This window comes from Cololabis saira, chromosome 3 (genome assembly GCF_033807715.1).
Source record: "Cololabis saira isolate AMF1-May2022 chromosome 3, fColSai1.1, whole genome shotgun sequence".
NCBI classification, from domain to species: domain Eukaryota; kingdom Metazoa; phylum Chordata; class Actinopteri; order Beloniformes; family Belonidae; genus Cololabis; species Cololabis saira.
Genome location: NC_084589.1, coordinates 36,981,002 through 37,003,886, shown reverse-complemented (window position 1 = coordinate 37,003,886; position 22,885 = coordinate 36,981,002). Strand labels below are relative to the sequence as shown.

At 42.2% G+C, this 22,885-nt stretch overlaps 2 protein-coding genes across 4 annotated transcripts in view; one reads left to right on the top strand and one right to left on the bottom strand.

Moving 5' to 3' along the window:
- The window catches only part of lmna (lamin A), a 62,205-nt gene extending 47,140 nt beyond the window's left edge, over nt 1-15,065 (top strand). For all 3 annotated transcript variants that reach the window (XM_061717406.1, XM_061717408.1, XM_061717405.1), the window contains exons 7-13: nt 2,915-3,135; nt 4,087-4,393; nt 5,420-5,527; nt 5,609-5,728; nt 6,315-6,374; nt 6,449-6,613; nt 13,418-15,065. In XM_061717406.1, the coding sequence (XP_061573390.1) occupies nt 2,915-3,135; nt 4,087-4,393; nt 5,420-5,527; nt 5,609-5,728; nt 6,315-6,374; nt 6,449-6,613; nt 13,418-13,453 (1,017 nt within the window). In that variant the 3' untranslated portion in view covers nt 13,454-15,065. The remainder of the gene's footprint in view (nt 1-2,914; nt 3,136-4,086; nt 4,394-5,419; nt 5,528-5,608; nt 5,729-6,314; nt 6,375-6,448; nt 6,614-13,417) is intronic.
- A 41-nt stretch (nt 15,066-15,106) lies between these two features.
- Nucleotides 15,107-22,885, bottom strand: part of pear1 (platelet endothelial aggregation receptor 1) — a 97,312-nt gene continuing 89,533 nt past the window's right edge. Inside the window, exons 16-20 of the mRNA XM_061717409.1 lie at nt 22,242-22,351; nt 22,034-22,160; nt 20,218-20,280; nt 17,435-17,629; nt 15,107-16,924 (exon numbers count right to left, since the gene is read on the bottom strand). Of these exons, the coding sequence (XP_061573393.1) occupies nt 16,773-16,924; nt 17,435-17,629; nt 20,218-20,280; nt 22,034-22,160; nt 22,242-22,351 (647 nt within the window). The 3' untranslated portion in view covers nt 15,107-16,772. The remainder of the gene's footprint in view (nt 16,925-17,434; nt 17,630-20,217; nt 20,281-22,033; nt 22,161-22,241; nt 22,352-22,885) is intronic.

The window sequence follows — 22,885 nt, the reverse complement described above, 5'->3', positions numbered from 1 at the left end:
GGCTTTCCCCGGTCCAGAATGAGATTTACTGACTTACACAAAGAAAAAGTGAACGGAAGGCCCCGTTCGGTTCAAATTGATGATTTGACCAGGGGTGTTTCTAGACCCTCTGGGGGCCCTGGGCAGGAGAGACCATGGGCCCCCCAGAATCATGATGAATGAGGTCCAGGACCACAGATCATCAACAGAATCTTTTATTAAACATATAAAATAAATAATGAACATAAATATCTTAATGCAATCTTTACAAATCCACTAACTTATTATGTTGCTATGAATGTGTTTAGAAGAAAATGGCTGAATTCACTTACAATGTAACACACATAAATTACACATTCTTACCACCGTCACCTTTTTTCTTTTTGTGTCTCCAGAGCGATATGTTTGCTTAATTTTTATCAAATTGTGAATCACTATTGCCGCACGTTGATGCTGGCTAGTAATGGGGCCCCATTAGGGAGATTCTTGACTGTAATTGCAGTGTCTATGGGGGTTTCAGGTTGTGTCGCTGCTATGGAGCGATATGAGCCGTCTGTCGGGGCCCCTACTCTCAATTAGCCAGTGACAATGTGGAAAGGGCCCCGTGAGGGGGGTTTCTGATGCGTTGTCGTTGCCTCGTCTAAAGTAGTTTCATTATCTAGTCCTCAGGGCCCCCTTCAGCTTGGGGCCCTGGAATTGCCCGGGTTGCCTGCCCCGTTACGGCTCCTCTGGAGTTAACATCATGCCTCCGCTCCGTCAAGTGCCATTCTTGGCACTTTCATGAGAAAAAGTGCCGAGAGCGGAGAGAAAAGAACGAATTGGCAGGGATTCAAAAGAAAATGAAAAGAAAAATGACTCGGGGAGGTTGGCCATCTGCCAGAAAAAAAAGAGACAGAGGCAAACGATGTTAATTACAATAAACAAGATTGGAACAAGATTTTTTTGCTTGTAATGAGAAGATAAATCTTGTCCCGCTGGCAGATCTTTCTACTTATTTCAAGTGAAAATGTACTTGAAACAGGTGAAAATTGTCAAATAAGTTATTTTTCTGGTGATGACTCTTGTTTTAAGTGTAATGAGATTTTTTGACAAAAAATGAGACATTTTAACTAGAAATAAGACAAATATTCCTGGTAAGATTTTGAGTTTTTGCAGTGTGGCAAAAAATCCAAAGTAGTAAAAAACATCTCCAACAGAGATTAACATGTACAAACACTGCCCAGTGAATCATTAACCACCTGAAAAGGCTACTAAGCATCTGAAATTTTTATTAATTAACAAAATGCTAAATGTAAACCACGTAAGTTTCGCTTACCGGCCGGAAGTGACGCTGGCCGCCGGCCGGAAGTGACGTTAAATGCAACGATATATATAACACAATTTAATATATATTAAAAACATTAATAACAAGGTATGTCCCGATACTTTTTTGGCCGATACCGATGTTTTGAAAATGCTGTGATCGGGCCGATCGATCGGGACAACACTACTTTCCCCCCCTTTTTGGAAATATGACCAGGGGCCACATAAAAGCTCCTGGCGGGCCCCAAGTGGCCCGCGGGCCGCCAGTTGAATATCCCTGAGCTAAACGGCCCCACAGCATGAAGCTCCCACCACCGTGTTTCACTGTGGGAACTGTGTTTTGTGTTTTCCTCCGCCCAACCAAACCTTCTCACGCTTGGTACCCATCATTCCCTGCTAAAATCCCGGCCGGTGGCTCAGGTGCCGTTTCAAGGCTAACGTCAGTTTGCGGCTAATAAACCTTAAATCTGTAGTTGGTGGAGAAAAATAACCAGATATTCTTCCAAAGGAAATTTAAACTGATATTTTAACCTGGGGGAAAAAAGTAGGAGGAGGAGCAACAAATGGTTTTCAGGTGGAAGTGGGACCTGCATCGGCCCCACGCCCCTCCTCGCCATGGTGATTAGGGCTGGGGATCGATTCAAATGTCAATAATCGATTCGATTCCGATTCTTAAGATTCAGAATCGATTATCAAGATTTGATTCGATTCCGATATTGATTTGGGTTAGTGTTATTAAAACTGTTTTTTGAGCTGTTGCATGAATTATATGACTGTAGTTATGCAAAATATTACTACTAGTATTACTGTATATTGAGATTAAACAACAAGCATTGGCAGCTAATGATGCTGTAAGGACCAATCAGCTCCCAGAATGCTGATAGAACTGCTTTCTGAAACATCGTGGAGCAGAATTACCAAACAGATCCAGGGCAGCAAACGGAGACGGATGAAATCGGTTTTATTTTTCCCACATTCCGTTTTTATTTGTTCCATTTTCTTTCTATTTTGGTTTTTAATTTTTGAGCATTTGGTTTTTAGCATTTTTTGCAAATGTAACCCCAACACAGTATATAAAGTAATGAAATATAGACAATTTATCCAATTATAACCTAACACTTTAATGTTTTCATACCTTTAAACATATTTAAAGGCAAAAACATGGCACCAGTTATTCTCGTGTCCAACAAAACATTCCTTTTTCGGGGATAAACAAAAAAATAACCAAAAGTTGTAATGTAATGATGAAAAAAAAAATGCATAAATAAATAAAAAAAAAAAAAAGATCTTTAGACATATGAATCGATTTTTAGGAATTAATATGAGAATCGATTTAGAATTGGGAAATCGATTTTTTTCAACACAGGCCACCTAATGGTGATGGATATGTTGACGGATAAAGCTAGATTGAAGTCTGACGCTATGCAGATGACACTGTGCTCTATAATGAGAGAGGGAGCGGGGGGGATGAGGTGAATAGAGGTGGAGAAGGGGTTCAGGTGATGGGAGGAAGACCGAGCAACAACCCGGGTGGGAGGTCTTGGAGGTGAAGTGAGGGGCTGCAGGGACGAGTGTAACGCCAACCTCCTTATTCTTCTCATCCGTCATCTTTTGCGTGTCCTCTGTCCTTCAGATGTCGAACAGCGAGGCCAAGGTGCGGGAGCTGGAGGAGACTCTGAGCCGGGAGCGGGACGTGATGAGGCGGCGTCTGGAGGACAAGGACCGGGAGATGGCGGAGATCCGAGCCCGCATGCAGCGGCAGCTGGACGAGTACCAGGAGCTGCTGGACATCAAGCTGGCGCTGGACATGGAGATCAGCGCCTACAGGAAGCTGCTGGAGGGCGAGGAGGAGAGGTGAGGCCGCCCGGACGCCTGTGAACTAGGGGTGGAACGATACACTGATCTCACCATACGATACGGTACGATACACGATACTGAGGTCACGATAACGATACGATATTATAGCAGTATTTTTACAACCTTGAATGAGGAACATATGACTGGAAAAAATGGTCTTTTATTAGAAAGACACAAAATACAAAACAATGCTGAGTGTTTGCCCTATTGTTACAGTTTGTAATGCTTTATAACTGTTTAAGTTTTAAAGAGAAAGCCAGGCCAACCAATTTTCCACAAACTGAACTAAAAGTAAATGTCAGGTTTGCATTATGCATCTTCAGTTTCATACAAGTAAAAATATTTTGCTACAAACTGAATAGTTTCTCTCATGTATGACTTGATTTTTTTTCTTTTCCAGAAATTTAACAACTAAAATTAAATAAAAGTTAATAAATGAACTATGAAAAGTCCCAAACTCAAAATGCAACATGACTGTTATTTATCTTCTGCCAGAGCTAAGAGCTTCAGCCACATGCTCCCAGCCTGAGGCCGTAAGCTGAACCCAGTTATCGTTTCATCCCTCACACCTTTGGGGACGACACAATCTTTACATCATAAAAAAGATTGATTCATGCTCAACTTTATAAGTAAAAGTTCGGAGCTCAAAACCTCCCAAGAGTTCTGTGATTGGGACCGCAAAACAGTACTAGTTTTTTCTGAGCGTAGTAAGATTTTGGTCCGCGGGTCGAGGCGCGGTCGTCACGTGATCCCGCTGCACCAATAGGATGCGCGTTACTAGTAAACACAATATATTAATAAACTAATATCGCTACAGTTTGTCACCTCCACGACACGTATCGTGACATTTTTGTATCGTCAAATTTTGTGGCACGATATATTGTTCCACCCCTACTGTGAACCCACTACCATCACCCGCCCGTCTGAACGAGTCTTCCTCCCCCCCAGGCTGCGTCTGTCCCCCAGCCCGCAGCCCCCCAGGGTGGTGGTGACCCGCACCTCCGGCTCGGGCCACAGCAGCAGCAGCCGCCTGATCCAGTCCGCCGTCTTGGCGTCCAGCAGCCGCAACTCCTCCGGCGGCAGCGTCAGCAAGAAGCGGCGCCTCAACGACAACGACAGCGAGACCGGCAGCATGGTGGGGGGCACCGTGACCAAGACCCGCGTCCGCCAGCACGCCTCGGCCAGCGGCCGCGTCACCGTGGACGAGGTCGACCTGGAGGGGAAGTTCATCCGCCTCAGCAACAAGACCGAGGAGGTAACGGTTCACCCGCGGGCTCCTCGAAGCCCTGATCGTGACTCGTAGTTCCTCACCCGTCCACGACTGATGCTTTCAGTAGAGACGCACCTGTGGTCCTCAGGGTCCAAGGTCCTGCAGGTGCGGATCCGTCTTGCAGGTGCGGATCAACCTGATCCGTCTTGCAGGTGCGGATCCATCTTGCAGGTGCGGATCAACCTGATCCGTCTTGCAGGTGCGGATACGTCTTGCAGGTGCGGATACGTCTTGCAGGTGCGGATACGTCTTGCATGTGCGGATACGTCTTGCAGGTGCGGATCCGTCTTGCAGGTGCGGATCCGTCTTGCAGGTGCGGATCCGTCTTGCAGGTGCGGATCCGTCTTGCAGGTGCGGATCCGTCTTGCAGGTGCGGATCCGTCTTGCAGGTGCGGATCCGTCCTGCAGGTGCGGATCCGTCTTGCAGGTGCGGATCAACCTGATCCGTCTTGCAGGTGCGGATACGTCTTGCAGGTGCGGATACGTCTTGCAGGTGCGGATACGTCTTGCAGGTGCGGATACGTCTTGCAGGTGCGGATACGTCTTGCATGTGCGGATCCGTCTTGCAGGTGCGGATCCGTCTTGCAGGTGCGGATCCGTCTTGCAGGTGCGGATCCGTCTTGCAGGTGCGGATCCGTCTTGCAGGTGCGGATCCGTCTTGCAGGTGCGGATCCGTCTTGCAGGTGCGGATCCGTCCTGCAGGTGCGGATCCGTCCTGCAGGTGCGGATCCACCAGATGTGTCTTACTCAAACACACCTGGTTGGTTTTGATTCGGTTGAGCAGCATTTTCTTTCTTACTGAACCAAAAACGTTTATAAGTATTTTTCTTACACATTTTTAAGGTTATCACATTAGTATCAATACCTTTTTACCAATAAATCAATCACCTTCGATTAGCCGGTGATCAGAGTCAGACACTCACTGGGTGCGTTGCTGATTTCTTGCCTGGTTGGACTTGTGTGTTGTGTGTTTGGGTGTGTGTGTCCTCACCGTCTCATGTCTCTGGGCAGGACCAGGTCCTGGGGAACTGGCAGATCAAGAGAACGGTGGGGACCGGGACGCCCATCGCCTACAAGTTCCCCCCCAAGTTCACCCTGAAGGCCGGCGGCAGCGTCACGGTGAGTCCTGCTGCAGACGGAGGAGCTCTGAGTCTCCGAGGACGTGTGAACCCGTGACCTCTGACCCTGCTGTCTCCACAGATCTGGGCCTCCTCCGGCGGGGGAACCCACAACCCCCCCAGCGACCTGGTGTGGAAGAGCCAGGCCTCGTGGGGCACCGGGGACCTGCTGCAGACCCTGCTGATCAGCGCCAGCGGAGAGGTCTGGCGCCGCCTAGCGTAGCTCGCCTAGCGTAGCTCGCCTAGCGTAGCTCGCGTTTCCCCCGTCCGACCCAGGGTTATAATAGTTTAGAATTTTTCATTTTAGTTTAGTTTTATTTTGTTTTGACTTTTCCTCCTTCAATTCCGTTAGTATTAATTCGTTTTTAGTGTGGGTTTTCTAGTTTTTATTAGTTTTTATGTTTTCAAAAATGCTTAGTTTTAGTTTAGTTTTTATTAGTTTTAGTTTTAGTTTTGACGTCACGGACCGTGAGGCGTTCAGGTGCCGTAGCTGCCAGTTGGAGATAAACGGCCAGAGCGGAATAAATTGATCATACCAAGAGGCTTATATTGACAGGGACGAAAACGGAGGAAATTATATCTATAATTTCAGTTAGTTTTATTTAGTTTTCTAAACACGCAATATAGTTTCAGTTATCGTTTTTGTCTTTTAATTTTCGTTTTTATTTAGTTCAGTTAACAAAATTGTTTTTTCAATTTTAGTTTTCGTTATTTCGTACGTTTTCGTGAACGATAATAACTCTGGTCCGACCCGCCGTGACCTCATGCTTTTGTCCTCCGCTTCTCAGGAGATGGCCATGAGGAAGGTGACGCGCACGCTGTTCGAGGACGACGACGATGATGACATGGTAAGCCCCGCCCCCGCTAGCCCGGAGCGCGTTTCTCCGCGCCAGTGAAGTGAAGTGCGTGTCGCCCCCTGCAGGAAGCCCACAGCACCAGCGGCGCCGACAACGAGTACAACCTGCGCAGCCGCACGGTGATCTGCGACTCCTGCGGCCAGCCGTCGGACAAGGGCGGATCCTGCGGCGGGCTGCCCGACGGCCTCGTGGGACATTCCTACTTCATGGGCTCCAACGAGCCCAGACAGGTACTTGGACCGCCGAGTGAGCCGTTAACGGAACATACATTACTTACGGTGTGGAGATTTGGGAGAATTCATTTGAAACAATCATACAGGACTGTCTCAGAAAATTTGAATATTGTGATAAAGTTCTTTTATTTTCTGTAATGCAATTAAAAAAAAACAACTAAAAAGTCATACATTCTGGATTCATTACAAATCAACTGAAAAATTACAAGCCTTTTATTATTTTAATATTGCTGATTATGGTTTACAGTTTAAGATTCCCAGAATATTCTAATTTTTTGAGATAGGATATTTGAGTTTTCTTAAGCTGTAAGCCATGATCAGCAATATTAAAATAATAAAAAGCTTGCAATATTTCAGTTGATTTGTAATGAATCCAGAATGTATGACATTTTTGCATTACAGAAAATAAAGGACTTTATCACAATATTCTAATTTTCTGAGACAGTCCTGTAAATCAAATTATTCTGCTCAAAAAAAGAGATAACAGAGCTGATTATTGGGAACCAACAAATAATTATTTACTCATTGTCAGATGCTCAAATTTAATGAACTTTTTATTTCAAAATATCACTGTTGATGTACAAGGTTTATAATAATCTGTTGCCACACTGTATCCAGAAGCTTTTTCAGCAAAGACTAAGCTGATATGAACTGAGAGGAAGCTGTATGTTCACAAAAACAAAGAACAGAACGGATGTCAAACATACATGTGTTTCAGTTTATGGGGTTAATCTGTGGAATGTTTTGGAAATGGAAATTAAAGAGTGCAGTACATGCCAAATATTTAAAAAAAAGAAAAAATGAAGCACAAGATGCTTATTAAGTATGATTGTATTGTATGAGTGTTTATGTAAGTGTCAGAACTTAAATAGATAATAGGTTTATACAGTATATTGAATGTTTTAATATACAAAAAGTATATGAAAAGTATATGTTTTTCTTTTAATTGATTTACTGCTCTGTATGTAGGAGCTGACAGAAATTGATTATAAAAGGGTAGGCGTAATAAGCTAAGCTCCCGCCTACACCTTTTCTGTCTTGTTTTGTTTATACATTCTGGTCTAATGCAATGTTAGCATTAACTTCATGTTTATTTGATGAACAAACGAACAATTTGTTTCCATCACAACGTGCAAATTTCAACCTGGTCCGATCGTTAATCCGTAATTCTATTGATCGTCCGGCTCCGCCAGCTTTTGATTGATTTTGTGTGGAGACGCACGTGATCGGTTTCACTTCTTCCTGACGTGTAAAGTCCCATCATGCAGCGCTGCAGCCTGGAGAACGAAGGAGCTGCAGCTTCATGGATTAACCAGCTAAACTTGATCTTTAAAATGTACTTTTGGTGTTTCGTCACCATAAATCGTGTTCCAGGGGAAAACTATGCCGGGTGTCTTTAATGTGACCCGTAGAAACAGTCAGGACCCGTGCCGGAGGTTCAGGTTTACAGTTCTGAGTAACTAAAGTCATGACATTTAATCAACCACCATACCCTCCCATCAATTAGAAGATAACACAACGAATTATGGATAAATATATTGGTTTAAGTTTAGCAGATAAACCAACGGATCATGTTTAGACGTCGTCCTCTACTCCTCTAACTCCAGGTCACTGGAGTTACTGGACCCTGCCCCCTAGTGGCAATCAGTGAAACTACAGGTTTATGCTTCCGATTGGTCTAGTCTAGCGAAGTCTAGTTTATTGTAGTCTAGTTGATCATAATCTGGTCTATCATAGTATAGTTTATTATAGTCCAGTGTTGTCTATTCTAGTCTTGTCTGGTCTGTTGTAGTTTTATAGTCTAGTTTATTATAGTCCAGTCTATTATAGTTTAGTCTAGTTTAATATCCAAAGAATATGGCAAAATTCAAAACTCAACTTGAAACTATATCATGGGAGACTGTCTACATGCAAACTGATGCAAACAGAGCATATCAGGTCTTTATCCAGTCCTTTAATTCCGTTTTCCACAAATGTTTTCCATTAATTACTGCCAAGAACAGTGAAAGGCAGGAATCTTGCAAACCATGGTTTACCCCTGGATTGCAAAAATCCTCCAGGAAGAAAAACAAACTGTATAAAATGTTTATTTCTGATCCCACACCGGAGAATCAAACAAAATACAAACGATACAGAAATAAATTCAACCATCTCCTCCGAGCGGTCAAGAAGAAACATTACAGTGATAAATTCAAGGCCTCTGCAAACAATATCAAGGAAACATGGTCAGTCATTAACCAGCTACTCTGTCGAAAGAAAACCAGAGCCAAGTTCCCACATCACTTCTATGATGGAGGGAAAACCATCACCGATTTTCACGAAATAGCCTGTAAGTTCAACCATTTTTTTGTTAATGTTGGTCCCTCCCTCAGTAAAAAAATAGCAAAAATAGATGGAAGTCCACTGGACTACATTGATGGGTCTTACCCTGTTTTTGATCATTTTGACTGCCCTGATTCTCAGGAAGTACTAGACATCATAGGAAAATTGAAGCCAACTGCAGCAGGACATGATGAGATCCGTACAACACTCATAAAAGAGGTAAAAACAACAATCATTGACCCACTAACTTATATATGCTCCATCTCACTGGCAACTGGTAATGTACCAAATGACCTTAAAATAGCCAAAGTCGTCCCCATCTTTAAATCTGAGGATCCAATTTATTTTACAAACTATCGTCCAATATCAATATTACCATCGTTTTCAAAGATTCTAGAAAAACTTGTATACAAAAGAATGCTTCAACATATAAACAATAACAACATACTCTACAATCACCAATATGGCTTCCGTAAAAAACACTCTGCCTATATGGCTTTACTTGACCTCACTGACAAAATATCCACCGCATTGGAAAATAAGGAATTTGCACTGGGAATTTTCCTAGATCTTTCCAAGGCTTTCGATACTGTAAATTACACTGTACTACTGTCAAAGCTGAAAAGATATGGTTTTCAAGGCATCGTCTTTGATTGGTTACAAAACTACATTACTGATAGACAGCAATATGTCACTGTTAAGAACACTGAATCCTCCAGAGCAACATTATCTTGTGGAGTGGCACAAGGATCAATACTTGGGCCCTTGTTATTCCTAATTTATATTAATGATTTACCTGCAGTATCACGTACCATGTTTTCCATTCTGTTCGCTGACGACACAAATGTCATTCTTTCACATAAAAATTTCAAAACCCTCGTTAATGAAGCCAATCAAGGTCTTATTTTATTGAGCAAGTGGTTCCAACTTAATAAACTATCGTTAAATATTAAAAAAACTAAGTTCATAATATTTGCAGGAAAGAAGAAATACAACCCTGGGGAAGCTAGGATCTCCATTGAGGGTAATGAAATCAGTAAAGTTGCTTCCACACCATCCCTGGGAGTAATGGTTGACGAGAAGTATTGCTGGAAAGAACACATTGACACGATAACAAAAAAGGTTGCGAAATCAGTGGGCATCATCAAGAAAATTAGTAGACTTCTTAGTAGAGCCTGCTTAAAAACCTTATATTACAGTTTAATATATCCATATCTAACCTATTGTAATATTGTGTGGGCTAGTACCTATCCTTCCTACCTCCAAAAACTACATGTACTACAAAAAAGGTTTGTCAGATTGGCAACAAAATCTGCCCCATTGGATCCCTCTGCACCTCTATTCACAACCCTCAATATACTAACCATTTTCAATATAAACATCCTTCAAACTTGTATTTTCATCTATAAAACAAAATACCAGAATTCTGAACTACCTGAACATTTCCAGCAATACTTCCAGTCTAACTCTAGTCTTCATTCATACCAGACTAGACAATCCAACCAGCTGCATGTCCCACTATATAGTACCACCAGGGGTCAGTTCTCCTTAAAATACAAAGGTGTCTCCCTATGGAATGCCCATTCCCATCCAATGACCAACTCATCCTCTCTGTCCACCTACAAAAGAAGTATAATTAATAAATTAATTACCCAAGTAAGAAACTAAAGGAAGATACCATTGATATGATGATTATGCCTTACCTGTGTTGCTTTGCCAATCTTTTGTCTCGTTCTCTCTGTTTTAGTATTCACTTTTATTGTATTAGTATTTTAACTTTCTGCAGTTATTTTTATTTACTGCTTGTTGATTGTTTTTTTCTTGTTTGTCTTCTTTTGCTGTTTATTTTGTTTTTGTTTCTGTTCTAGTTTTACTTTCTAATAATAAACAAGTCATGTAATGTCCTGTAAACGGCGAGGACCTTGCATAAGCCCCTCTAGGGTTTCTGTCCTCACGTGCACAACCACTACCTGTTATCCTTCCTCTGGAAATGAATTATCATGTCATGTTTATGTATACATTCATGTTGTGCAAATTAAATAAAAAAAAAAAAAAAAAAAAATATAGTCTAGTCTATCATAGTCTAGTTCAGTGTCTCCCAACCTGGGGGCCGCCCCCCCCCAGAGATCTCTGGGGGGGCACGAAACTTTGTCTGCTTTGAAATTATGCAGTTGTAAAAATTATATTTGCGAATGAGTCATTCATACGACGTTGTTAGGAATAATTTATGAATGTCTTGAATATTTTTTGTGTTTTTTATACACTGGTGCCAAACACAGGAAATTATTTCATTCCTTATTATTATATCATTACTCAACATTTAATCTACTCCGACAGGTTGTTAAAGGAAAAATGTAAAAAAAATGTTGGTCTCATATTAAAAGAGACATTTTTCAGAAATATTTTTATGTCCTTTTATGTCCTTTTGTGCATATTTTATACATTGGTGACATTGCAGAAAAACAAAGTCATATGTATACAGAGTAAACCAAAGAGAAATCTATCAAAAAAACATAATTAATGTTAATTTTTTCAATTAAAGACTATTTTGGTGCTAGTACGTACGGGTCGGGGGCCCGGCTGGTCTTAGACACAAGTAGGGGGGGCTCCAAGGAAAAAAGGTTGGGAACCGCTGGTCTAGTTGATTATAATTCAGTGTTGTCTATTCTAATCTATTGCAGTTTTATAGTCTAGTGTAGTCTAGTCTATTATAGTCCAGTCTATTGTAATCTTATAGTCTAGTTTATTATAGTGTAGTTTATCGTAATCTAGTCTATCATAGTCCAGTCTAGTTTATTGTAACTATTATTAGACTATGATAGACAACGCTGGACTATAGTGCCGTGTTGTCTATCATATTCTAGTCTAGTTTATTATAGTCTAGTCCAGGGCTTTTCAATTCCGGTCCTCGGGCCTCCCTGTCCTGCATGTTTTAGATGTTTCCCTTCATCATCACACCTGATTCTAATTAATGGTCCTAATTAGCTTGTCATCAAGGCCTGCACGATTCTGTTGATGACACAGCCACTTGTATCACGGTGTGCTGATAGTCTGGTGTAGTCTAGTCGATTATAGTCCAGTCTATCATAGTCTAGTTTATTATAGTTTATTGTAGTCTTATAGTCTAGTTCAGGGGTATTCAATTGGCGGCCCGCGGGCCACATGCGGCCCGCCAGGAGCTTTCATGTGGCCCCTGGTTATATTTAAAAAAAGGGTGTGTTTGTTGGAAAAAAAAAAAATAATTTTTTTTTTTTTTTTTTAAATAATATTTTTATAGCTGGCTACTATGGACTAAAATGGTTGTGCTCAATGCTTAATATAATATTCAAATAAGGAAATCTTGGTGGAAAGTGGTGCTTTGTCATTATGGCGTGTTTTATTCAAAGTAGGTCAATATCAATTTCATTAAGTTTGCACAATGCATGGTTTCAAAATGAACTTGCATTCAAAATAATATTTCTTTATCTGAATATTATATTTAACATTCACAATTACTAAATCTGGAGACAATTAATACATAATTCATATGTAAACTAGATATATTCAAATGTATAATACAAATGTATTATATTTACATAAGTCTTCGTCTTTGAGTGCAAAATACATTTTGAAAACCCCCACATTTTCAAATTGTGCGGCCCTCTCCATACAGTCCTTTTGCAGATGTGGCCCCCGGCCGAATCTAGTTGAATACCCCTGGTCTAGTTTATCATCTAGTCTAGTTTATCATAACCCAGTCTATCAGTCTAGTTTATTATAGTCCAGTGTTTATTTTAGTCTTGTCTAGTCTATTGTAGTTTAGTCCAACATAATCTAGTGTAGTTTTATAGTCTAGTTTATTATAGTTCAGTCTATTATAGTTTAGTCTATTATAGTCCAGTGTTGTCTATTATAGTATAGTCTAGTCCAACGTAGTCTTATTGTGTAGTTTATTATAGTCTAGTCTAATCTATTATAGTGTAGTTTATCATAATCTAGTCTATCATAGTCTAGTCTAGTTTATTATAGTCCAGTGTTGTTTGTTTTATAGACTTGTTTAGTCTACCCTAGTCTAGTTTTGTAGTTTAGTTTATTATAGTCTAGTTAATCTAGTCTAGTTTATCATAGGCTAGTCTAATCCAGGGGGTCAGGACCAGCTCCGTGATTTAGAGGTGATGGATGTGGAGCTACTGTGGACCAAAGGCCAGTTGAGAAAATAAAAACAGGAAGTGGGAGCCGTTCCTGGGATACGGCCTCGCTCAGCCGAAGCTGTGAAACTGCTACAAACGACCCCCAAACTGTCCCTTCTGGAGGAAAGAAGCCCCACGTCAGTAAAATGAAGCTAGTTTCTGGTTTGTTCCTGACGAGCCTCAAAGTGGCCGTTAAAGCCGTACAGATTTATAGACGTTTGTCCAAACGTGTGACCTCTGACCTCTTTGCTGCACCTGACCAAACTTCTCCTCACTGGTCATTAAGTGTTTGTTGCTTGTGTCTCCTCAGGGCCGCGTGAAGCCGGAGAACTGCTCCGTCATGTAAACCCCTGAAAGCACCGCCGCCTGCAGACCAGAGGACCGTCGTTTTCTACCGTCGTCGGGATTTTTGTCTTTGTTGTTGTTTTTTTTTTTTTATACAACTGTTTTGTACTCTGAATAATCTGTAGTTTAGATTTTATCCCTGGGTTTCGGTTAAAGGGCACAGGACCATCATGTTCTGCTTTCATTTCGTTCCCACGCTTCGCTCACGCTAGCTGTCACGCTCCGACGGGAGACGAGGTTTCACGTTCGGGCGTCTCCGCCGCCGGACAGACGCGAGGGGAGTGACTTCTCTCTCTCTTTCTCTCTCTTTTTTCTTAGAATTGTCTTAGAAAGTCTGCGTTTACGATTGATATTTGTTTGGTTTGGGATCTGCGTTCGTACGCGACAGAGTGGGGTCCCGTACGTAGCCGTGGTGCGCACAAAGACAATAGTTTGGGAGGAATGTATTCGTATGTCGCATCTATAGAAATGCTGGATTGGGGGGGGGGGGTCGCCGCCTGGTACCTGCAATACCACGTCCGGCCACACGGCGGCAGCATCTCAAACCTGTTATTCCAGCACCGCCGTGTGGCCGGAGGTGGTATTGCAGCACACGGCTGCTCCCAAATATCTATTTTTTTACCATTTTGTTTCTCTCTAAACGGCTCTTTTTATCCTAATCATGACATCAGAGTATTTTTTTACGTGCAGCCTCGTCGTAGCGACACACACAGGTCTGTATTTGACGTATTTTTTCATGCCGTCGAACCAAATCAGCGACAGATAAAACTGTCCCTGTAGTCGTTCGCGTTGGAAAGCACTTATTTTTCTTCCCCAGATTGAAAACACGAACGTGCCTTCGGAGGACGGACGAGGCCTCGGCCGCCTCACATGCTCCTCACGCGGCCGTCTTGTGACTCAGCCGCTTCGCGCCGCTTCTGAGAGAAAAAGCGCTCCCTTTTTCCCCCTTTTCCTTCCCTTTTCCGCGTCGTGGCTTTGCAAATCCCTCGGCGTGATCGTGTGGATCGAGGGGGTCGGGGCGCTGCTTTTAACGGGGGCCTCAGCAGTTATTATGCACAGCCGCTAGATCTGTACTCTAGTCCGGCAGCTCGAGTCGCTTCTGCTCCGCCGGAGAGCTCACCAAAGCATTTATGGGAGATACTTGACGGCACTCGGGTTGTTTTTTGTCCTTTAAAATCCCCAAAGTGCCTTTAAAAGTCCAGACTCTCTGCAGTTTGACCTCCGTCTCGCCTCTACGGCACAAAGCGGAGAGTGAAGTTTTCAGGAAATCCTCCGACCGTTGCACAAAGGTTCTCTAAACTCCTCCCACTCCGCGTTCAGGGTTTCGCGGAGGCCGTTTTGGATTCGTCGTAATCTTCGTCCTGTACAGCTTTTTTTAGTTTCTGCCTCCGCCGTCTCCTGAACGCTCCGTCTTCACGTCTCCGCCGAGCTCTCGTCTCTCCGCGACTCAAAACACAAACCCAAAGCTTTTGATGCCAAAGTTGTTCTGGGGATGGGGGGGTTCGTCACATCATGACTATTAAATGCTATTAAATAATGGAAAAGTCATAAGTTTGAATTGATGTATTGTTTCTTTTTCTAAAATCCTGATTAAAACCTATTTTTTCCAGTGATTCGTGGCTGTGATTGTTTCCCTGGATGCAGAACGTTCCCGTTATGAAAAATGCAGACGTCTTTTATTTACACGTTACACACTTATCCACAGTTACATTCAAAAATACATGCTTGTATTTAAAAAAAAAAAAATAGGAAAAAATAGCATTTACAGCACAAAGTACATTCTTACTCATTAATGCCTTGAACTCATCAGAGTCTTGAACAAACAAGTCACAGCTCTCGTTTTTACAAAAGACCAAACCGGCTGATGGAGCCAAACTAAACCTGTTGAACGTTAAAGGTCAAGAATTAGGACGCAGTGCCATCTAGTGGCAGAAACGAGCAACACGTCCTCCCCACAAACCCAGAGCTCCAGCAGACCCTGAAGACGGTGCTTGTGCTTCCCAAGTCCTGCAGCGACACACGGCGTCTTCACAAACCACGTAAAGGAAAATATTCTTTATTTCATCGTAAATGTTACATGATTGGAGGTTTACTGATGTCTCCTCTGGGTGAAACTGTCTCTCTTACTGCCAGTGGCTTTAAATATGGATTATTTTGCAAAAAAATGGGAATTGAAGGATGGAAATCACTTTTTAATTTGAAGGAGACGATTTAAAACGTCAGCTGGAGAGATTTAGTGCAGAGGGGATGAAGCAAATAGTTTGGTGAGGACGAAATTCACCGTAGTCCATCTGGGAGCAGTAAAGGTGTACTTGTTTTTTTTTCTCTGCATTTATTTAAAATAATGACACCGCGGACCTAAATGTTTGACCTGCTAATGACCAGATGATTGACAGCATCAGAAAACTCATTTTCCAGGTTATGAACGTGTCACGCATCAGTTTTAACCATCTGTTCCAACGGAGCGACATCACGATTCGTTACTCGTCCTTTTTCTTGCCTCCTTTGGGTGAACTGGCAGTGGAGATGCTTTCATTGGCTCATAGTCCCATTTTTGGGGAAGTTTAATTACAGAGGACAGAATTTGTACGATCCCTTTACTGTAAATGATTTTAATCCAGTTAAAGCCATTCTATTTAGTAATTCCACTTCTGACCACATGGAGGCAAAGCGGTCTGTTGCGTTGACGACAGCGCCGCTAACCATCACTACTTCTTCCTGTGATGTGCTGCCCCCGTGTGTCCAGAGGTGGTACTGCCACATAGAGCCGCTTTAACCCTGTACAACATCCTAAACTACGGCTAATCCTCTACATTCACGTGAAGCTGAGAGTATATTCATCTCTTTATGTACAAAGTTCTGCTCCGACAGCAACAACAGAGCCGGTCTGGAAGCAACACTGGAACAAATACACGGAAAACTCTGCCGTCGTGTCACGACCGCAGCTGAGTTTTTCCAGGAGCAGTTCAACGTGGAGTTCGTCCAAAGCTGCCAGATGTTGTTTTTTTCTTTCCTCAAAGCGTTTTGGAAAAAGTAATGAACCCAAATAAACTCAGAAAAGCAGAAAGAAAACTCAAAACAGTTGCGTTAGATGATGGAAGCAGGAGAAACGTGCCTGAAGGCCGCCCTCCGTCACCGGCCGTGTGTGGAGGGGGGGCCGGTACCGCTCAGGTACCGCTCAGGGCCCACTAGGGGGCGGCGTCGTGTTAAAGGAGGGCGACCACAGTTCACGCCTCGGCCCCTGCACCTGCAGAGCCTTCGGCTCCTCACTGTCCCAGAGACGAGGAGGAAACGCTGCCGACGGTCCGACGCCCCGACCGTCACTGAAGGGCCCGTCGGGGGGACGGGACCGGGGAGGGGGGGCGGCGCAGCGGCGGCAGGTCGTAGTGGCCGGGGATGTGGCTGTTCACCGGGAGGTCGTAGTGGCCCTGGGGGTCGTCGGGGGGGGCGTGGCCCAGGGAGCTCTGACGCTCTGCACAGAAACAGTCACGTCTTTTTCAGTTTTTGAACCAGTCTGTGCCTTTTTAAAAAAAAATCTAACACAATTTATAAACAAGAACACACATTTATACAAACTACTAGTAGAGGAAATACAATATAAGAAAACAGAACATATTTTGGGAGGTATCATGAACAAGAGAAATACACACAACCAATAAGGTAAACATAAGTCAAATTAATAACAAATTAAATCTGCAAGCAGCGATGAACGGGCCCTCGAGCATGCAATTTTCACCAATAAAGGTCAAGGACTCAAAACTAAGTCCGATGACACCACCCATGACTCTTTATGTCAAACCATTCAAAGGTTAAAATAGGAAACCAAAGAAAATCCCCACAATTGTCACCAATCTGACACAATTTCTCACCCGTCATCGGATCAGTTATTGATTATAGGAACTTAAATCCTCTATAAATCTGCTGCTTCTGTGTCTAAAAGTGGGTGTTAAACAGAAGAAGCTTGTAAAAGTGTGCGTCTCACCTCTGCGCAGCGCGGCCGCGTGGAAGGGCGGCGGGCTGATCTCGGTGTAGGCGCGCTCCCGCGGCACGGCCGCCTTCATCTCCATGTAGCTGCTCTCCACGGGCCCGAAGGGCGGCCCGGGCAGGTCCTTGATGGTGGCGTACGGGTTCTCGCTGTTCAGGGAGCTGCTGCTCGCCGCCAGGCTCTCCTTCAGCTCTGTGAACATGGTTAGCAGTTAGCGGTTAGCGCTCACGTCTCAAAAGAGTAGAAAACAAAAATGCAAGTAAAATAAGTCTAGACATTGCTCGTTATTTGTTATTCTAATGTAATAATTCCTCTCCTTTTCTATGCTCCATTATGTGAATTTAAATGCTTAGTTTATTTTGTTATTCAAATGCACCTTTTAATTCTTAGAGTGCCTTGTTTTTTGTATTCCTTACAAGAATTCCCTATTTTTATTTTACTTTCTTTTCATATTGCATTTAAATTTATATTTGTCCATTATCCTCTTTGAGAGTTTGTATATTTTCAATAAAGTTTTGTTAAAAAAAAAAAAAAGTTAGCGGTTAGCGATCATGTGGCGCACTGCAGCCAAATTCCTCAATAATTTCAAGCTTTTGTTTGTCCGTTTTTTTTTTTTTAATATGGAAACAAAAATAAAGCTGCTCCGTTTCCCAGATCGAGACACTTAAAAGAAAATCGAACTTTAATTTCATTTCAAAACATCTGTCCTTGTTTCTGTTCAATTAAACGTCTGGGGAGATTTAACGAGCTCAAACCTGGGAAAACAAACGCATGTGAAAAGCAAACACGGAGACGCGCATGCGCCGCCGACGTCATTCCCCAGGTCGTTTCTTTGCAGCGCTTGTTTTCCTGCTCTCTGTTGACATTTCTGTTTACTTTTTTGGCCTGAGAGGAGCTGGTGCATCAGCCCTCCAACATCCTGCAGCAGCTTTCTGACTTTATCCATGTCTCTTGTATTGTAATGTTGTCTGGACCAGCACCTGTCGCACATATCTGCACAAACTTTATTTACTTCAAAAAAGATTTGATGAATAACATCTCAAACCTGGTACCCAGCACTCCATCCCTCTTTGTTTTTAAAAAAAAGATTAAAAAACAAACTCATAGCTGAGATGTAAACAGCTGCTGACCCAGTACCATCAACGTCTCTACATGTACATTATACAAGTACACTGTATATACTATATATCCAGATGCTCTTTGTTTTGGTTTATGCTACATTCTGCTTCTTTTACCATATTTTTTATGTCTATTTTAACTATTATTTAATCATCTTGTTTTTTTTCTAAAGTATTTTTTGTTTTACTGTCTGAAGTGTATCATAGAGGGGCGGTCACTCGATAAGCCCTCTCAGGTGTCTGACCTCTCCAGCACATTTTCTTTTCTTTTTTTTTTTATTTTCTCTAAACACATTCCATTGTATTTTTTTGTTCTCTTCTTCTTTCAAAAATGTGTAAATAAATAAATAAATAAATCAAAGGACTTTCACAGTGTTTAAAATGTTCATAACTTAATCAGCTGTTACAGAGAGTTAAATAAATGCTATTGTTTTTATTCCGAAAGGAAATTAAAGTGCCGATTTTGAATTGTACGTAGTATCAAAGTCAGCACTTCCAGGTCTGATTGTGTCACCTGTGTCTTAATTTACCGTCCCGTTATTATAATTTAACAACCATGAAGTTAACTGAGAGACTGGAGGGCAATACCAAGTATCCCTCCGCCTGCTGCAGCAGGATGTGAGAGGGAAAGCTGCTGCCAGTCATTTACCATTTTGGTTTGACTACAGTCTCTGGTCCTGGTCTTGTCCCGGGTCTCTCAGTCCCGCCAGGTCTCAAACTCGGATAATTGAGATGCCGTTGCACCAAGGTGACAGAATCTTGTATCACCAGTTCTTCAGTGTAATTTGACTACCATATTTTCCGCACTATAAGGCGCACCTGTAAGCCTTTAATTTTCTCAAAAACCGGCAGGGCGCCTTATATATGATCATTACGGTAATTTCTGTTACTGTAGTCAGGGGGATTGTGGGTACTGTAGTTGGTGTCGCCGAAGTAACGGCTCTAAAAACGTCAGGAATCGTCACAGACGTTCAAGACAACAGCAGCAACGCTCACTCGCATAATGGCGACTTTGAAGAGACGGAGCAAAGCTGGTTTTTATTTTGTTAATAAAGTTTGACATACAGTACTTTTTATTCTTGTTTTTTTTTTACATTTGCTGTAGGATTTTGCATTTCCTGTAGCGCAGCTCCATCAGGTAGATATGTAACTCAACCCCAGCCACTATAGTACGGTATCTTACCATATATTTAGGTTTCATCTCCAAATTCAGTCCAATTTAAATCAGTAACATTTACTATTCATGACTTTTCTGAGGTGGAGAGGGGTGTTGGAGCTGGTTATTCTGTTAGATACTTTGGGACTAGTTAGTAGTCGTGTCAATCCTTAAAAGCACTGGAGTCAATCCTCCAATAGTGTAGAAATAGCGGTAGTGCAGTCGCCACACATATCTGATCTCAGCTGATGGATGAAGACATTTATAGTGAGTTCAACATCATCATCCACTTCTCTGTGTTATTGAGCTGCAGTTGAATACAAGCTCATATGGAAACTAGCTGAACCAGGATGGAGCTGATGTTCTACAATCACACAGGATCAGGACATTACTAGGTTTGTTTCTGGTCTTGAACTGAACTAGTCTTGGTCTCGGTCTTGGTCTCAGTTCTTGACTACAAGTCTAGGAAACGGAGGGAAAATGGATGAAATACGGCGGTGAATTACCTTTGTTATAATACTTTCCGAGGCTGGCGCTGTAGCTGTAGCTCCGGTCGATGCCAAACGCTCCTGCAGACGGTAAAACACAACGTTTTTCATTCAGGTTCGAATTAATCAGGAGCAGGAAAAGCTGCTTCGGATAAACAGACAAATCAACACCAGGTGAGTGTCTGCTCCTGCCAGCGCGGCGCGCCGTTTATACGAGGTCGTCGGCGTTTACGGCCTCATATCAGGGGATTTATGGGAGAGAGAGAGAGGCCTGATAAACTGGAGGAGAGAGAGGAGGTAAAACCTCAGCTGACAGATAACAGATCTGCTTCTGCTGTTCACTTTCCTCTTCCTCTACCAAGAACCAACGCACTAAAGAGGCTACGATGTATAGAGCAGGAACATACTGGAATAAGCTTCCACCACATTTAACCATGATAAACAATAAAGCTAGATTCAAAAATAAATCAAGAAAAGCAGTAGCAAGGAAGTCTATGGAAGAGTATTATAGTATTATAGAGTATTAGAGTATTATATTATTAAAATAAAAATATTTTAGAGGAGGAATATTTTTTTTTTTCATTATGCACTTCGAGAAAATTGTCAAAATGTTGAGAAAGGCGAAATTTCGAGAATGTTGAAGTAGAATTTCGAGAAAAAATCTCAGAAACAAACACCAAATACGAATCTAAAACTACTTCAATATAATTGGTTAATGCAGACATACATAACTCCTATCAAATTAAATAAATATAACAGTAATACACCTGACAATTGCTTTAAATGCAATGAGGTTCAAGGAACATTTTTGCATTGTGTTTGGGAATGTGATAAAATTAAAAAATTCTGGAGGGAGGTGATTATTAAAACTGTGCTTATTCTGTCCTGCATGAATATCCCACTGGAGCCTACCTTGTTATTGCTGCATTTATATCCAAAAGATCTTAATTTGAAACCCCAAGAACATAAATGTATTGATTTCGCTATATTGCAGCGAAACGGATGCTCCTACAATCGGTGCTTGGATCAAGGCACTGGCACAATGTAGGTCAATGGAGAAAATAACTTATACACTAAAAAATAAACTTGGGATGTATGAAGAAATCTGGAAACCATTTGATCAATTTATTAAAAAAGGAGACATAGGGGCGCTTCTACGGGAGGACAATGCAGGGCAGGATACCTAAGAAGGAATCTGGAGGATGACAGGAAAAGGGTAATTTTTGATTATTTTGTTTAGGTTATGTATATCTTTATATATATATATCTTTATATCTTTATCTTTTTCCTACAGGTACCACTGGACTGTGTTGTTATTTGGTACTGTTATTAGGTACCAACTTTGGATTGTATAACAAGAAATATGTAAAGAGAGAAGGGATGTGGGATGGGATGGGGGGGGGTTAAAACTGTTAAGTCAGAACTATATGTGAAATGTCCTTTATTATAATATTCTGTTTGTAAATGAAAAAACAAAGATATTGTTAAAAAAAAAAAAAATTTTGAGAAAAAAGTCGAAATGTCGAAAATAATGTTGAAATGTTGAGAAAAAAGAAAAGAAAAAAGTCGAAATGTCAAGATTAATGTTGAAGTACAATTTCGAGAAAAAAGGCGAAATTTCGACTTTATTCACAAAATTTCGACATTTCCTCTTTTTTCTCGACATTTCCACTTTTTTCTCGAAGTGCACAATAAAAAAAATCTTCCCCTCTCAAATATTCTTTCTCCTGCATGGCCCTAATACTCTTCCGTATAAGTTAGTTGGTTTATTCTGAAATTCTGAGTGTGTAAAATGGAATAATTTAATAAATAAATAAATAAATGGCGGACGGACCTGACTCTTTGCGGGACTCGTGATGCTTCCAGTCGGCGGGCAGCGTGGCGTTGGTCTCCACCCCGAACAGGCCTCGCCGCTCCCTGGCGGCGTTCTTCACGCTGCAGAACAGCTGGTTGTTGGTGTTCTGCAGGAACGACAGAGCGACATGAGCCAGGGAGGTGTGGAGCATCACCTGAGGAGGCGAGGAGGAGGAGAGGGAGCCCACCTTGATGACGCGGTCGTGGTTGTTGGGCAGGTGCGGCAGCGGAGGCCGGTTCTGGCTCAGCGTGTGGTAGCTGGGGTTGGAGTAGTAGTGGTGGTAGCCGTGAGGAACATCTGCAGGACGGAGACGGATATCTGCAGCTGTTAAATTACGTACGAGGAGACAGCTGCAACATCATCATCACAGAAACGCTGCATCACCGCTGGTTCATGGGAAAGAGCCTCGCAGCCCAGTTTACAAGGCAAATAATCCTGATAATGGTTCAAATTGGCTGGAATCACACGCTCCACCTGGAAAAATGTTTATTTATCTGTTTGTGTTGTCAGGGAATACATCATCTTGGATTCTGTTGTTTTTATTATTCCTATCGGTCGTCTCCCCCCCCCAAGATTACGAAAGAAAATAACTTGGAACAACTTTTCCACCAAACCGGTTCCAGGGCTGGTTCTGGTTCACAACTCTTTCAACTAGGAGCCAGCCGAGAACCAGTTTGTTTTTCCACCTAAGGGGAGCCACGTCATTACGTCACTGCAAACGTCATTTACGTCGCTCCGTTTGTGTGAAAGTTGAAGCAACAACAAGATATTTGCTCTAATAGGACTTGGTCCACGTAGCACCTCCGTGGACACATCTCTAATGGCGCTTTT